This window comes from Bufo bufo, chromosome 10 (genome assembly GCF_905171765.1).
Source record: "Bufo bufo chromosome 10, aBufBuf1.1, whole genome shotgun sequence".
Taxonomy (NCBI): domain Eukaryota; kingdom Metazoa; phylum Chordata; class Amphibia; order Anura; family Bufonidae; genus Bufo; species Bufo bufo.
Window position 1 is genome coordinate 56416130 of NC_053398.1, and position 15003 is coordinate 56431132.

At 44.0% G+C, this 15003-nt stretch overlaps 1 protein-coding gene across 3 annotated transcripts in view; it reads right to left on the reverse strand.

Moving 5' to 3' along the window:
* LOC120980974 (phospholipase A and acyltransferase 3-like) overlaps positions 1-11415 on the reverse strand; it is a 50045-nt gene extending 38630 nt beyond the window's left edge. Inside the window, exons 1-2 of one of the 3 annotated variants that reach the window (XM_040410393.1) lie at positions 11309-11415; positions 10917-11026 (exon numbers count right to left, since the gene is read on the reverse strand). In XM_040410393.1, the coding sequence (XP_040266327.1) occupies positions 10917-10931 (15 nt within the window). In that variant the 5' untranslated portion in view covers positions 10932-11026; positions 11309-11415. The other 2 variants (XM_040410394.1, XM_040410392.1) reach the window with 2 other exon arrangements.
* Positions 11416-15003: the final 3588 nt, after the last annotated feature.

Consider the following 15003-nt stretch of genomic DNA (forward strand, 5'->3'; position numbering starts at 1 on the left):
CTGATCAGAATCAAGGAGGGGGATGAGTGAAAAACGGCCTTCAATACGCACGAGGGTCATTTTGAGAATCTGGTTATGCCTTTTGGGTTGACGAACGCGCCAGCGGTATTTCAGCGATTCGTCAATGACATTTTCCATCATTTGGTTGGGAGGTTCGTGGTGGTTTACTTGGATGATATTTTAATTTACTCTCCTGATCTGAAGACCCATCAGGATCATGTGAGACATGTTTTGACGATCCTTCGGGAGAATAAATTATATGCCAAATTGGAGAAATGTGTGTTTTCGGTGCAGGAGCTTCCGTTCTTGGGATATCTGATTTCTGACTCTGGTTTTCGTATGGACCCCGAAAAGGTCCGGGCGGTTCTGGAATGGGACCGACCAGAGAATCAGAAAGCTTTGATGCGGTTTTTGGGGTTTACTAATTATTATAGAAAATGTATTTCGAACTATTCTACCATTGTAAGACCTCTCACTGATATGACTAAGAAGGGCGCCGACGTCTCTGTCTGGTCGGATGAGGCATTGCAGGCCTTTTCGGCTATTAAGGAGTGTTTTGCGTCTGCTCCCATTCTGGTGCAGCCCGATGTGTCTCAGCCATTCGTGGTGGAGGTTGATGCATCAGAAGTGGGGGTTGGAGCGGTGCTGTCGCAGGGTTCATCTCCTCGCAAATGGGTCCCGTGTGCTTTTTTCTCCAAGAAGCTCTCGGTCGCCGAGAAGAATTATGATGTTGGAGATAGAGAGTGGCTTGCTATCAAGTTGGCCTTTGAGGAATGGCGTCACTGGTTGGAGGGGGCGTCTCACCCCGTTACAGTATATACAGATCTACAGATCATAAGAATTTGGCTTACCTGCAATCTGCCAAGCGTCTGAACCCTAGGCAGGCTAGATGGTCACAGTTTTTTACCAGGTTCAATTTTGTGGTTACCTTTCGCCCAGGGGTTAAGAACGTCAAGGCAGATGCCTTGTCTCACAGCTTTCCTGGGGGAGGTGATTCAGAGGATCCTGCTCCGATTTTGGCTGATGGGGTGGTGGTCTCCGCTCTGTACCCCGAATTGGAGATGGAGGTGTTGGGAGCCCAGGAGGGGGCTCCTGGTTCTTGTCCCCCAGGGAGGTTGTTTGTTCCTGAAGGTCTGCGATACAAGGTATTCAAGGAACATCACGATACTGTCCTTGCTGGACATCCTGGTGGTAAGTCCACCTGTGATCTGGTGTCCCGGAGGTTCTGGTGGCCAGGGTTACGTAAGAGCATTGAGGATTACGTGGCAGCTTGTGAAACCTGTGCTCGGTCAAAGGTTGCTCATACTCGACCGGCTGGTTCACTTCTTCCATTGTCAATTCTGTCTCGTCCTTGGATGCACTTGTCCATGGACTTTATCACGGATCTGCCGATTTCCTCCGGGAGAACAGTAATCTTGGTGGTAGTTGACCATTTCAGTAAAATGGCTCACTTTATATCATTAACTAGTCTGCCTAACGCCAAGACTCTTGCACAGATTTTTGTTGATAATATTGTGAAATTGCATGGTATTCCTTCGGATGTGGTCTCTGATAGGGGCACGCAGTTTGTCTCCAGGTTTTGGAGGGCATTCTGTTCTCGGCTTGGCATTCAACTTTCGTTCTCTTCGGCTTTTCATCAGCAGTCGAATGGACAGACAGAGCGTACTAATCAAAACCTGGAGACCTACTTGAGGTGCTTTGTGGCTGAGAATCAGGAGGACTGGTCCTCATTCTTGTCCCTAGCAGAATTTTCTTTGAATAACCGTAGGCAGGAGTCCACGGGTAAGTCGCCATTTTTTGGCGCATACGGTTTTCATCCTCAGTTTGGTACATAGAAACATAGAAACATAGAATGTGTCGGCAGATAAGAACCATTTGGCCCATCTAGTCTGCCCAATATATCTGAATCCTATGAATAGTCCCTGGCCCTATCTTATATGAAGGATAGCCTTATGCCTATCCCATGCATGCTTAAACCCCTTCACTGTATTTGCAGCTACCACTTCTGCAGGAAGGCTATTCCATGCATCCACTACTCTCTCAGTAAAGTAATACTTCCTTATATTACTTTGAAACCTTTGCCCCTCTAATTTAAAACTGTGTCCTCTTGTGGTAGTTTTTCTTCTTTTAAATATGCTCTCCTCCTTTACCGAGTTGATTCGCTTTATGTATTTAAAAGTTTCTATCATATCCCCTCTGTCTCTTCTTTCTTCCAAGCTATACATATTAAGGTCCTTTAACCTTTCCTGGTAAGTTTTATCCTGCAATCCATGTACTAGTTTAGTAGCTCTTCTCTGAACTCTCTCTAGAGTATCTATATCCTTCTGGAGATATGGCCTCCAGTACTGCGCACAATACTCCAAGTGAGGTCTCACCAGTGTTCTGTACAGCGGCATAAGCACTTCACTCTTTCTACTGCTTATACCTCTCCCTATACATCCAAGCATTCTGCTGGCATTTCGTGCTGCTCTATTACATTGTCTTCCCACCTTTAAGTCTTCTGAAATAATTACTCCTAAATCCCTTTCCTCAGATACTGAGGTCAGGACTGTGTCAAATATTCTAGATTCTGCCCTTGGGTTTTTACGCCCCAGGTGCATTATCTTGCACTTATCCACATTAAATTCAGTACCTTTTCTGGGACTGGTTCCTCTGGGATGCCAGAGGAGGAGAGATTTTCTTCTGCCTTGTCTTCTATCTGGCGGAGGATCCAAGGGAATTTGGAGAAGATGGGTGAGAGGTATAAGCGATTGGCTGACAAGAGACGTGTGACTGGCCCGGACCTGTGTGTGGGTGATCTGGTGTGGTTGTCCACTAAAAATATAAAATTGAGAGTGCCATCTTGGAAACTGGGTCCAAGATTTATTGGTCCGTACAAAATATCTGCGGTGATCAATCCAGTAGCGTTTCAGCTGGATCTTCCGCAGACTTGGAGGTTCCATGATGTGTTCCACAGGTCTTTACTGAAAAAATACGTGAAACCGGTGGAACCATCGCCATTGCCTCCTCCTCCTGTTCTGGTCGATGGAAATTTGGAGTTCGAGATCTCCAGGGTTCTCGACTCTAGAGTTCTTTGGGGTTCCCTTCAGTACCTGGTACACTGGAGGGAATACGGCCCTGAGGAGAGGATGTGGGTTCCGGCGCTGGATGTCAGTGCCAGCCGACTGGTGAGGGCTTTTCATAGATCCCATCCGGATAAGGTTGGTCCGGGGTGTCCGGAGGTCACCCGTAGAAGGGGGGGTACTGTCATGCCCTGCTCTGACTATGTGCGGAGGTCGTCCAGAATAGCAGCACGTGTTTAGTTTTTTGTTTTGTTTTGGAGTCGTGCTGGATCCGCCTCCCTTCAGGTGCACTAGGTGGGGTCATTGGTATAAATCTCACTCAATCCCAGTGTTCTGTGCGGGTTATAGAAATCAGTCTGGCCTTGAAAGCAAGGAAGGAAGGATTGTCTGTTCCAGCTCAGATAAGATAAGTTTGGTTTCTGTTTTTGTTGTTTGCTATCTAGGTTGTTTGTGTGTCATCTGTCCCCTCCAGGTTCTGAGGGAGAAGGCTGCTCCTATTTCCCTTTTCACCATCTCAGGGATTCTAGGGTATTTTAGCCCAGGCACGAGGACACATTATTCCTACCATCAAGGTCTGAATGTGGGCTTAGCAGGGTAGGGAGAGAAGTCAGGGATTTGCTAGGAGGTAACCCTTCCCCTGCTTCTCACCTAGAAACTGGTTTGTTGGTTTATCTGTGTATCTGAGATCCCGTCCGCCGTGACAGTAGCACTGCCAAACAGACACCAACCTACATTCCTTAATAGACTTTCCAGGAAAGTGGAAAACATTAGGCACGGACAAACATCATGGCTTGGGGATTTTAATGGAGTAGTGGATCCTCTCTTAGACTCCACCTCCTCCGCTAACAGGACCTCCTGGATGAGAGAATTCCTCTTATCAAACGACTTATATGATATTTGGAGAATCCATCAGGATAGTGAGAGATTACTCTTTTCTACAGCGCACAATTCTTATTCAAGGATAAACCTATTCCTTCAAAACAGATCGCTGATCCATGCCGCAACAGCGTTATCATTAGAAGTGAGTACCTGGTCAGACCATGCAGCCATCACACTCACCCTTCAAGATATGTGCCCTCCTGGACATAGATCCTCCTGGCGCCTTAATCCCTTTCTTTTAGAACGCAACACCTACAAAGATTAAATTGGTGCCGCTATTCGGGAATACTTTCAATTCAATGTAGGCTCAGTTTCTAACCCCTTTTCCCTGTGGAATGCACACAAAGCCTACATAAGGGGAGTCATCATGAAAATAGGGAGAAAAGCAAATAAAAGAAAGGGAAAGGAAGTTTTTGGAAATAATGTCCAAAATCAAACCCCTAGAAACTCTTAATAAAAGAAACCACTCCCCTACACGCACTTCACAACTGAAAACCCTGAGACTCCAACTTAAAGAACTCTTGCTGTATAAATATGAACAGAATCTAAGAAAGTCCAAAGCAATATATTATTCACAGGACAACAAAGCAGGCAGGTTACTTGCACACAATTTTAAAAAGTAAGCGTTAAAAATCAAAAATTCCCTTTATCAAAAACCAATCCACTGGAGCTCATTTGTATGACCCAGATAAAATTGCTAACAAATTCAAAGCCTATTATGCATCACTATATAATCTAGAGGAGAACAATCCCTCCATCCAACCACCTCAGACATCAATAGATGTATATTTAAAGTCCCTCCATCTCCCTAAAGTAAGCACTTCCCAAATGGAATCTCTAAACTCAACGCTAAATCAGAAAGAAGTCCTAGCAGCTGTTCGATCCTTACCCCTACACAAGGCTCCAGGACCAGATGGGCTATCAAATGTATATTATAAGACATATGGAGACACTTTGACTTCTTATCTGACCCACATATTACAAGCCATAGAAGGGGGAAATTCCCAAAAGAAATGCAAGAAGCTACTATTGTCACCATACCCAAACCAGGCAAAACCCCTGATGTCCCTCAAAACTTCAGGCCAATTTCCCTACTGAACTCAGGACGTTAAAATATATTGAAACAAAATCCTCGCCAACCGCATAGCCGCACTGATACCGCACCTTATATTCCCTGACCAAAGAGGCTTTATAAAAAGCCGACAGATTTATGAAAACACTAGAAGAATCGTTAACATATTAGATACCTTGGAGAGACAAAATCCCCAGTAGTGCTGGTAACACTAGACGTGGAAAAAGCGTTTGACCGCGTGAATTGGTCATTCGCCTTTTTTGTTCTGCGACATATGGGGTTCGAGCGCTTTATTCTTCCCCCTCTGCCAGAGTACTAGCTAGTTCTACACTATTAGACCCCCTTCCCATAACAAATGGAACTAGACAGGGGTGCCCCCTATCCCCCATTATATTTGTGATATCAATCGAGCCACTAGCTCAAGCTGTCAGAACACACTTGGACATATCCGGAGTGACCATAGGTAATCGCACACCACATTTCACTGTACGCAGATGACATAATTTGATCCTTTACTCGCCCCAAAAAATCCCTCAGCACAGCTATGGAACTTATAAACGCTTTCTGAGAACTCTCCTTTTATAAGCTTAACAAAACTAAATCCCAAATCTTGCCCCTTAATGTCCCCTCAGCAGAGGAACACTATCTCAAAGCCAATTTTGCTCTAGATTGGCAGAACCAGCAATTAGACTATCTGGGCCTAAAACTTACTAGGTCCATGAAAACCTTGTATAAGCATAACTATATTCCATTACTAGACACTCTAAAATATGACCTAGCATCCATGGCCTTGAAATAAATTTCCTGGTTAGGCAGAATAGCGGCCTTTAAAATGATGGTACTACTGAAACTCTTGTATATCTTAAAGATTCTCCCAATCGCAGTTCCCAAATCCTTTTTTACCAAAGCAACCCGAATGATCAACACCTACACATGGGCAGGTAGGAAGCCAAGGGTGTCTGCCTCCATATTATACAAACAGAAAGCCTATGGGGGTATAGGCCTACCTAATGTACATGATTACTTCCTGGCAACTCAGGTACAACAGATGCAGGATTGGTGGCAGGGTGACCTTAGTAAACATTGGGTACATATAGAAGCGTCTGCTGTTCCGCAGTCATCCTTGAGGTCTCTACTATTGGCATCTCTCCCTTCTTTCTCCTACAATCAATATCCTTACCTTCTGAGCGCCACTATTAAACATTGGAAAGAATTCCATGCTACAACAGGATGTGATTCCATGCCTATTCTAGATCTCCTGCCCCTTGATGCTACTCGTCTTGTTCCTAGCTTGGATTTGGGCATCTGGGTAAACCTGGGCATAAAAAAAATAGTCCAGATAGTTTCCAGGTCTGACCTGCATCCTTTTCAAAACCTATGTGACAAATACAAAATTCAGCCTAAAGAAGTATATAATTATTTGAGATTAAGACATCTTGTCCATGCAGACATTCGCACTACCGTCAATCTCAATCGCTCCATACTAGAGTTATGGTCGATACCCAGAGTAAAGAATCTGCCCCTTAGGCCTGTATATGCCAAGCTACGTAGCAAAGAGACCTTCACTAAATCCACACCCTTTTTTTCCTTGGGAGACAGGATTAAATAAATCCTTCTCAAACGCTCAATGGACAACGACATGTCATAGTTTTATTTCATTCCTCTCAGCATGTTTGTCATGCTGCAGCCAGACCTCCAGCCCACCCCCATTATAGTGAATGGGGCCGGAGAGGACTTCCGGAGGCACGGTGCGCTAGCAGCAGCAAGGACCCGGCAGTCTGTTCACCCGCCGGAACAGCCTGCCAGGGAAGGCTGCCGCTAGTGTGAAAGTAGCCTTAATGGGTTTGGCAGATAAACTGTTATAGATGTGATCCACATTTATAGAAACCTGAACAGTGTAGTCAAGTCCTACTACTCTGCGCCAACTGCAATGTACTGGGTGCTATACGCTGACCAATACACAGCACTTTATGCAACCTTCAGACAATAGAGGTTTACATTTTTTGTCTTCATATAATATGGGCATAAAATATCACAAATCTGTCTTAATTAGGGGTTATATTATAACACTTAAAGGGGTTATCCAACCCCAAAAATGCCCCCCCCCCCCCGAAATTCCAAGAGCCCTCAAGCAGATTGTACTTACCTCGCTCCCCTGCACCTGTGTCCCTTCCAATGCCCGCACAGCCGCCGCCACATTTCCCTGTCACGCGGATCAAAACATCTGTCGATGGGGGGCACAGCCAATAGCAGGCCGCAGCGGAAACAAGCTTCTAGCGTCACCTGCAATGCAAGGGAGGTTTGTTTTCGTATTGGCTAACAACCCCCATCGCCGGATGTTTTGTACCGCGCATTGGGGAAATGCAGCGCCGGTCATACGAGCATCAGAAGAGACGCAGGTGCTGGGGAGCAAGGCAAGTACAGTCTATGTGAGGGGGCTTGTCATTGCGGGGGAGGAATTTCTAGGGTTGCATAAACAGGAGCCTGGTTAGATTCTGCAGGATGCTTATTTCCATGATCCAAATAAAAGTTACCACTAACAGATTTGTTTTCTTGACAGCTCGCACATGCACCCTCAAGTTTGGCTGCCAGATACATAAAAACTAGCAGCGCATGTGCCATACAGACCCCACAGGGGTCAGATAAAGTAAAAAAAATGGGCCATTGCATGAAGGACTTTCATCTCTGCTCAAAAATCATATTCTGAGCGGACACCGAACGGACTCCATTATAGTCTGTGGGGTCTTTAGGCTCCGTTACGCTCAGTTAGGTCTCAGTTATCTGTAGAATCTGTCCTTTCCGTTCTCCTGCTCCTCAACGGAGCCGGAGAACGGAAAGGAGAAACGGTGATGTGAACGAGGCCTTAGGGCTACTGTCTTATACTGAGACATACTATGGCATATAGTAAACAACCAAATGTCAACTTTTCATTCAAGCCACCGGGTATCTAAGATTTAAATCTGTAAATTTGCTCCATTTGTAGGCACAATGTTCTCTAAACTCAGTCAAGTTTCTTACAAACTATTTAGGTTTCTTTCATCAAATTTTGAAACCTCTCAACAGCAAAGTGAAGGGACTATTCCCTTTTAGCAAAATAAAAAATAAATAACTATCGGCCCTAAATTTTATCTGGCATTTCTAGAGGATATGTTTTAAATACTCCATAATACATTGATAGGATTCTGCATACAGAACACACAGATAGTATAGACAGTGTGAATAGGAGGAGTGTTATATCTCTGCTACCAGTCATTGTAAGGACTCCCCTACTATCTCTGCACACCTGGTCTCTAATAAAAAGCAGAAATGATATATTTAGAAGCACTGTTCATGGAAACAGGAAAAGCAGAGCTTGCATAGGAGGGGAGGCCTTGGAGAGCCGCCAGGAGGGATTTGATAGATGACAATGTAATCCTGTAGTTCACAGGAAGTCCTGCACACAGGACTGTTGGTTACATGACCACGTGTCGATAATGAAAGGGTTCAAAATGTATTGATGCAACACAGCTGGGATAAAACAAATTACAAGGCTAAAAAATTGCAGGTACGTTAGCCTTTCATATAAAAAAAAATATATATTTTTTTTTTATTTTTTATTTTTGCAGGAGTATCTCTTATGTTGAATGCCATCCAGACCACAAAGTCAAGTTACAACGAGCACTCATGCCACACACACACATGTTACACTGCGCCGCCACTTCTTATTCCTTAGGCCAAGTTCACACTTCAGTTATTTGAATTTCCACCAGTTATTGTGACCCGCAACCAGTAGTGAAGCCTGCTCAGAGATAAAAGTTATAATTAGAGATGAGCGAATTTCTCAAAGTTTTGATTCGGTCACACTTACAAGTTCACACTTGAGTTATTTGGTCAGTTTTTTCCCCAAAAATATTCAAACCAAATTTATTTGCGATGAATCACGTTAAAAAACAGTTGGCTGCTGAGAGCCTTTGTAGTGGTGTACAACACTGTGCCTTACAGTAACACGCATATGGTGTCTGCTGTGATAGTGAAACAATACGGTGAGTCAGTATGACACGCAGATGACAGGAGTCGCTCTTAGAATCACTGCACGCTCCACTTATTTGGGCAGTTACGGGGCTAAAACTGACCAAATAACTCAAGTGTGAACTTGTGAGTGTGAGCTTTACATGTCAATGTTAGTGTCAAGAAGAAGCGCAATACTTTTACACCATCATCAGCTGATTCCACGCAGATTTCTACAGAACCTGTTCTGTTACATGCTGAAATACATAGTGCCCCCATGACGAGTGGTGAGGTGGCAACAGCACGATGAGTCAACACAGTGGCACAGTCACAGAGAGGTGAGGATGAGAATCACACAAGTCGTCAACACAGTGGCCCAGTCAGAGTGGGCCATGCTGACGTCCTCCGGCGACTTGATAAAAAATTCCCACACCACCGAGTATGGCATTTTCCCCACACCACTCAGTGCTGACTGCCTGCTACCGTTGCGAACCTCTACTTCTTTCCGGACAGGTAGGCTCCTGCGTAGCAGGCGGTCTACCCCGGGCACATTTGGCTACAGATCTCACACTGCTGCCACCCTGCTGACTCCCGGCCACACTTCTGGCTCAGCCACTGCCTCACCCGCAAGCTGTGTAATAGAATAGCTCCTATTAGCCAGGCTTTACACTCTCCTATTGGTCCCTGATCTTTCCCTACACTATGAATAATCTTTCCTTGAACAGCTCAATAGTTTTTTTGGGGGGGGGAATGCAGTCTTTCCAAAACACTGTCCCTAGTGCCTGTAACGTCTGTCCCTGCACTAAGTTTACTGTAAAATGGCGGAGACCGGGCATGAGGAGGCTTTTTATAGGGCTGTGACATCACAGGGGCTGGCTATCTGCTGACTGGCTATCTGCATAGCATTGTCGGTGCTCCCTCATTCCCAGGCTTCTTACTTTCACTTTGCAATATGTGCAGCAGCCATTTTAGAAAAAGTATGATTCGTTACCACGATGAACAAGGAAAATCAACTTCTGGACGACAATCAACTTCGATTCACTCATCTCTAGTTATAATGTGAAGATTTCTTCCTGTTCTGGGTTTTTGGCCCGCACTTGGTTTTGATGCACAATAACTGATGGAAATAACTGACGAAATTGAAGTGTAAACTATGTTAACACTGGGGACAGACAGATCCCTTTGCCTTAGGCCTCTTGCACACGGCCGATGCACAAGTTAATTTATTTCAGTAATGCAACTTAAAAGGTGAACTAATATATGAGATAGACTTATTACATGCAAAGCGAGATATTTCAAGCCTTTATTTGTTATAATTTGGATGATTATGGCTTACAGTTTATGAAACCCCAAAGTCACAATCTCAGGTCCCCTTTGCTCAGGGGGTATGGATTAATTAGCAGACTAGAGTGTGACACTTTGAGCCTAGAATATTGAACCTTTTCACAATATTAAAATTTTAAGCTGCATTAATGCGATTCCTTTTAATTTCCATTACTGAAATAAATTGACTTTTTGCACGATATTCTAATTTTTTCGAGTTTCACCTGTACAGTTATTCACAGTTCAAAGTTCACTTTAATATTTTCCAAAAGCAGTTATACCGCATTCCATTACAAAAGGTTTTTGGTAGGCAGAATACTGTAGCTGCCTACGCTATTCTACCCCCCCACCCTCCCCCCCAAAGAAAAAATAAAATAAAAAAAAAACAGGAATCTAATGATAGTTTCCATATTTTTTCTACGCTTATACGTTTTGTGTCAGACATTATTGTGATCATTGCGTACATTTATGCAAATTAAATTGACAAGCAACTTTCTTCTGTTCAAACACTACAAAATGAGTCAGTGTGTAATCTATTCCATCTAGATTGTAGCATGATTTTTGCTAGATTACTAGGAGATTATTTCACTCACCGACACCAGGGGCATGGCTCTTCGTGACTCTGATCTTTTAATAAGACGTCTGCTCCTGATCTTTTAATTTTCCGTCATACGGTCAGCAGGCCGCAGGAAGAAGGACTGTTCTTTAAAATAAATGTGAGGTTACAAGATCGTCTCAGGCCACACCTAGCCACATTTATAAAAGGTCACATACACTAAACTGAAAGTGCTGTGCTGAAGAATGGAAACTGGCAGTCAGATTAGGAGGGGGTGAGGGCTGGCTGAGATCACAGTCCATTGCAGCGTTCACATTTCTAACACTCCAGCAGATAAGGCATTCTGTATGCAGCTATACGTCTATGCCTTACACAGGAGCTTATATTTGACAGAATATGGAAAGGGCATGTAAACAGAAACAGAAATACCTTCCAGGGAGAGGCCCGAGCACAGTGATGTCATTTCTGCTGGGAATCAGAGAACTGGATAAACAGAGCCTGGCACCAAGCACGTGACTCTGCTCTGTGCACCCACAACACAATGCCAATACAGCCTCTGCTTATTTGGCTTCAAAAATATGAGTAGAAGCAAAATGCACACAGAACAGGCAAAAAAAAAGCTAAACAAGAACAATTAAAGGATTAAGCAAATTACATAATCTATGGCTTTACCATGGCAGCAGCTGGAATTGGAGCAGTTACAGGAATAAGAAATGAGTAACGAGATTTATAGCTGGGAAGAAGTTAGAAAGTTAAAATGTTACTGTGCTTTTGGGTTTTTGTGTTACTGTATTTATTACATGAGGTGTCATATAAAACCAAAGGAAAAAGAAAAAGACATGTGTCACACATATACATGCCATGCACTTGGCTTCTTAGCATAATTTATGAACAGCTTTATTGAGGTACTTTGCATACATTTTGATGAAAATACATAGATCCACTGACCATATCACAATGGCCTCTTTTGAGGGGGTCCTACTCTAATTTAGTGCAGCACCCACAGGCGGCAAGGGGCAGCAGTCCAACAGCACCCCTACTATGAAGTCAAGCCACATTGGCACTGTGCCCACCAAACCACAGCAGTAACAGCCACCATGCCGTACTGTTATAAAAGCTCATCTCTCCATATGGTCTCAGAGACCTGAAGGAGGTTATTAACCTTAAAGGGGTATTCTCATCATAATGATCACTGTTAAATCTGTTAATGATTTGACAGTGATCATTTTTGTAAATATATTTGATTAATAAATTCCCACCGTTTAGGATAAAATTCACCCCCACTTACCTCATTGTTGTCATTCGATCTCCCCTGGTTATGGCCACCGCTCTTCTCCGGAATCCCGGTGGCCGCGCTTGCGCAGAAGACTCCTTCTTTTCTCCCGGCCGGGCCGCTTGCTGTCATGAACGCGTATGCCGCCGCGCATGCGCAATGGTGACTTTTTCTTGCCCAGAATCGTACAGAGCTGTGAACGCGCACGCCGGCTTTGTACTATACTGGCCAGGAATAAGTCAAAAACTACATTTCTATATAAATTTTTCTCTAAATTTATTGTTCTACATGTCTTTGATAAAAAAGTGTGTATATTTATTGGTTTACGCAAAAGTTATAGCGTTTACAAACTATGGTACAAAAATGTGAATTTCCGCATTTTGAAGCAGCTCTGACTTTCTGGGCACCTGTCATGTTTCCTGGAGGTTCTACAATGCCCAGACAGTAAAAACACCCCACAAATGACCCCATTTCGGAAAGTAGACACCCTAAGGTATTCGATGAGGGGCATAGTGAGTTCATAGAAGTTTTTATTTTTTGTCACAAGTTAGCGGAAAATGATGATTTATTTTTTTTTTTCTTACAAAGTCTCATATTCCACTAACTTGTGACAAAAAATAAAAACTTCCATGAACTCACTATGCCCATCACGAAATACCTTGGAGTGTCTTCTTTCCAAAATGGGGTCACTTGTGGGGTATTTATACTGCCCTGGCATTTTAGGGGACCTAAAGCGTTAGAAGAAGTCTGGAATCCAAATGCCAAAAAAATGCCCTGTGAAATCCTAAAGGTGCTCTTTAGAATTTGGGCCCCTTTGGGCACCTAGGCTGCAAAAAAGTGTCACACATGTGGTATCGCCGTACTCAGAAGAAGTAGGGAAATGTGTTTTGGGGTGTATTTTTACATATACCCATGCTGGGTGAGAGAAATATCTCTCTAAAAGTCAACTTTTCCCATTTTTTATACAAAGTTGTCATTTTAGAGAGATATTTCTCTCACCCAGCATGGGTATATGAAAAAATACACCCCAAAACACATTGCCCAACTTCTCCTGAGTACGGCGATACCACATGTGTGACACTTTTTTGCAGCCTAGGTAGGCAAAGGGGCCCACATTCTAAAGAACACCTTTAGGATTTCACAGGGCATTTTCTACGCATTTGGATTCCAAATTACTCCTCACGCTTTAGGTCCCCTAAAATGCCAGGGCAGTATAAATACTCCACAAGTAACCCCATTTTGGAAAGAAGACACCCCAAGGTATTCCGTGAGGGGCATGGCGAGTTCCTAGAATAATTTTTTTGGACAAGTTAGCGGAAATTTTTTTTTTTTTTTCATTTTTTTTTTCTCTTACAAAGTCTCATATTCCACTAACTTGTGACAAAAAATAAAATTTTACATGAACTCGCCATGCCCCTCACGAAATACCTTGGGGTGTCTTTTTTCCAAAATGGGGTCACTTGTGGGGTATTTATACTGCCCTGGCATTTTAGGGGCCCTAAAGCGTGAGAAGAAGTCTGGAATATAAATGTCTAAAAATTTTTACGCATTTGGATTCCGTAAGGGGTATGGTGAGTTCATGTGAGATTTTATTTTTTGTCACAAGTTAGTGGAATATGAGACTTTGTAAGAAAAAACAAAAAAAACAAAAAAATAAACAATTTCCGCTAACTTGTGACAAAAAAATAAATAAATCTTCTATGAACTCACCATGCCCCTCAAAAGTGATCTTTTTATAGCGCCGCAGCGATTTTACGGTGTTTTTGCAGTGATCAGAAAAAAAAAATTTCTGTCACTGCGGTGGGGCGGACTGAACGCAAGTGTGCGCACAAGATCAGAGCCTATAGAACATGTCCTATTCTTGTCCGCAATTGTGGACAAGAAAAGGAATTTTCTATATAGTTCTGGCAATGTGCGGATCCGCAAAATGCGGAAAGCACATTGCCGGTGTCCGTGTTTTGCAGATCCGTGGATCCGCAAAACACATACGGGCGTCTGAATGGAGCCTTACAGGGGGGTGATCAATGACAGGGGGGTGATCAATGACAGGGGGGTGATCAGGGAGTCTATATGGGGTGATCACCCCCTATAAGGCTCCATTCAGACGTGCGTATGTATTTTGCGCATCCGGGGATCCGCGGATCCATAAAACACATATGGACGTCTGACTGGAGCCTTACAGGGGGGTGATCAGGGAGTCTATATGGGGTGATTACCCCACCCCTGGAAGGCTCCATTCAGACGTCTGTATGTGTTTTGCGGATCCGCGGATCCACGGACCCGCGGATCCGCAGAACACATACAGACGTCTGAATGGAGCCTTACAGGGGGGTGATCAATGACCGGGGGGTGATCAGGGAGTCTATATGGGGTGATAACCCCCCTGTCATTGATCACCCCCCTGTAAGGCTCCATTCAGATGTACGTATGTGTTTTGCGGATCTGCGGATCCAATCCGTGGATCCGCGGATCCGCAAAACACATACGGATGTCTGAATGGAGCCTTACGGGAGTGATCGATGACAGGGGGTGATCAATGACAGGGGGGTGATCAGGGAGTCTAATATGGGGTGATCAAGGGTTAATAAGTGACAGGGGGGGTGTAGTGTAGTGGTGTTTGGTGCTACTTTGCAGAGCTGCCTGTGTCCTCTGGTGGTCGATCCAGAGGACCAGGTAGCAGGTATATTAGACGCTGTTAACAAAACAGCGTCTAATATACCTTTCAGGGGTTAAAAAAATCAGATCTACAGCCTGCCAGCGAATGATCGCCGCTGGCAGGCTGTAGATCAGCTCGTTTACCTGCAGATCCTGTGAACGCGTGCTCCTGTGTGCGTGCGTTCACAGGAAATCT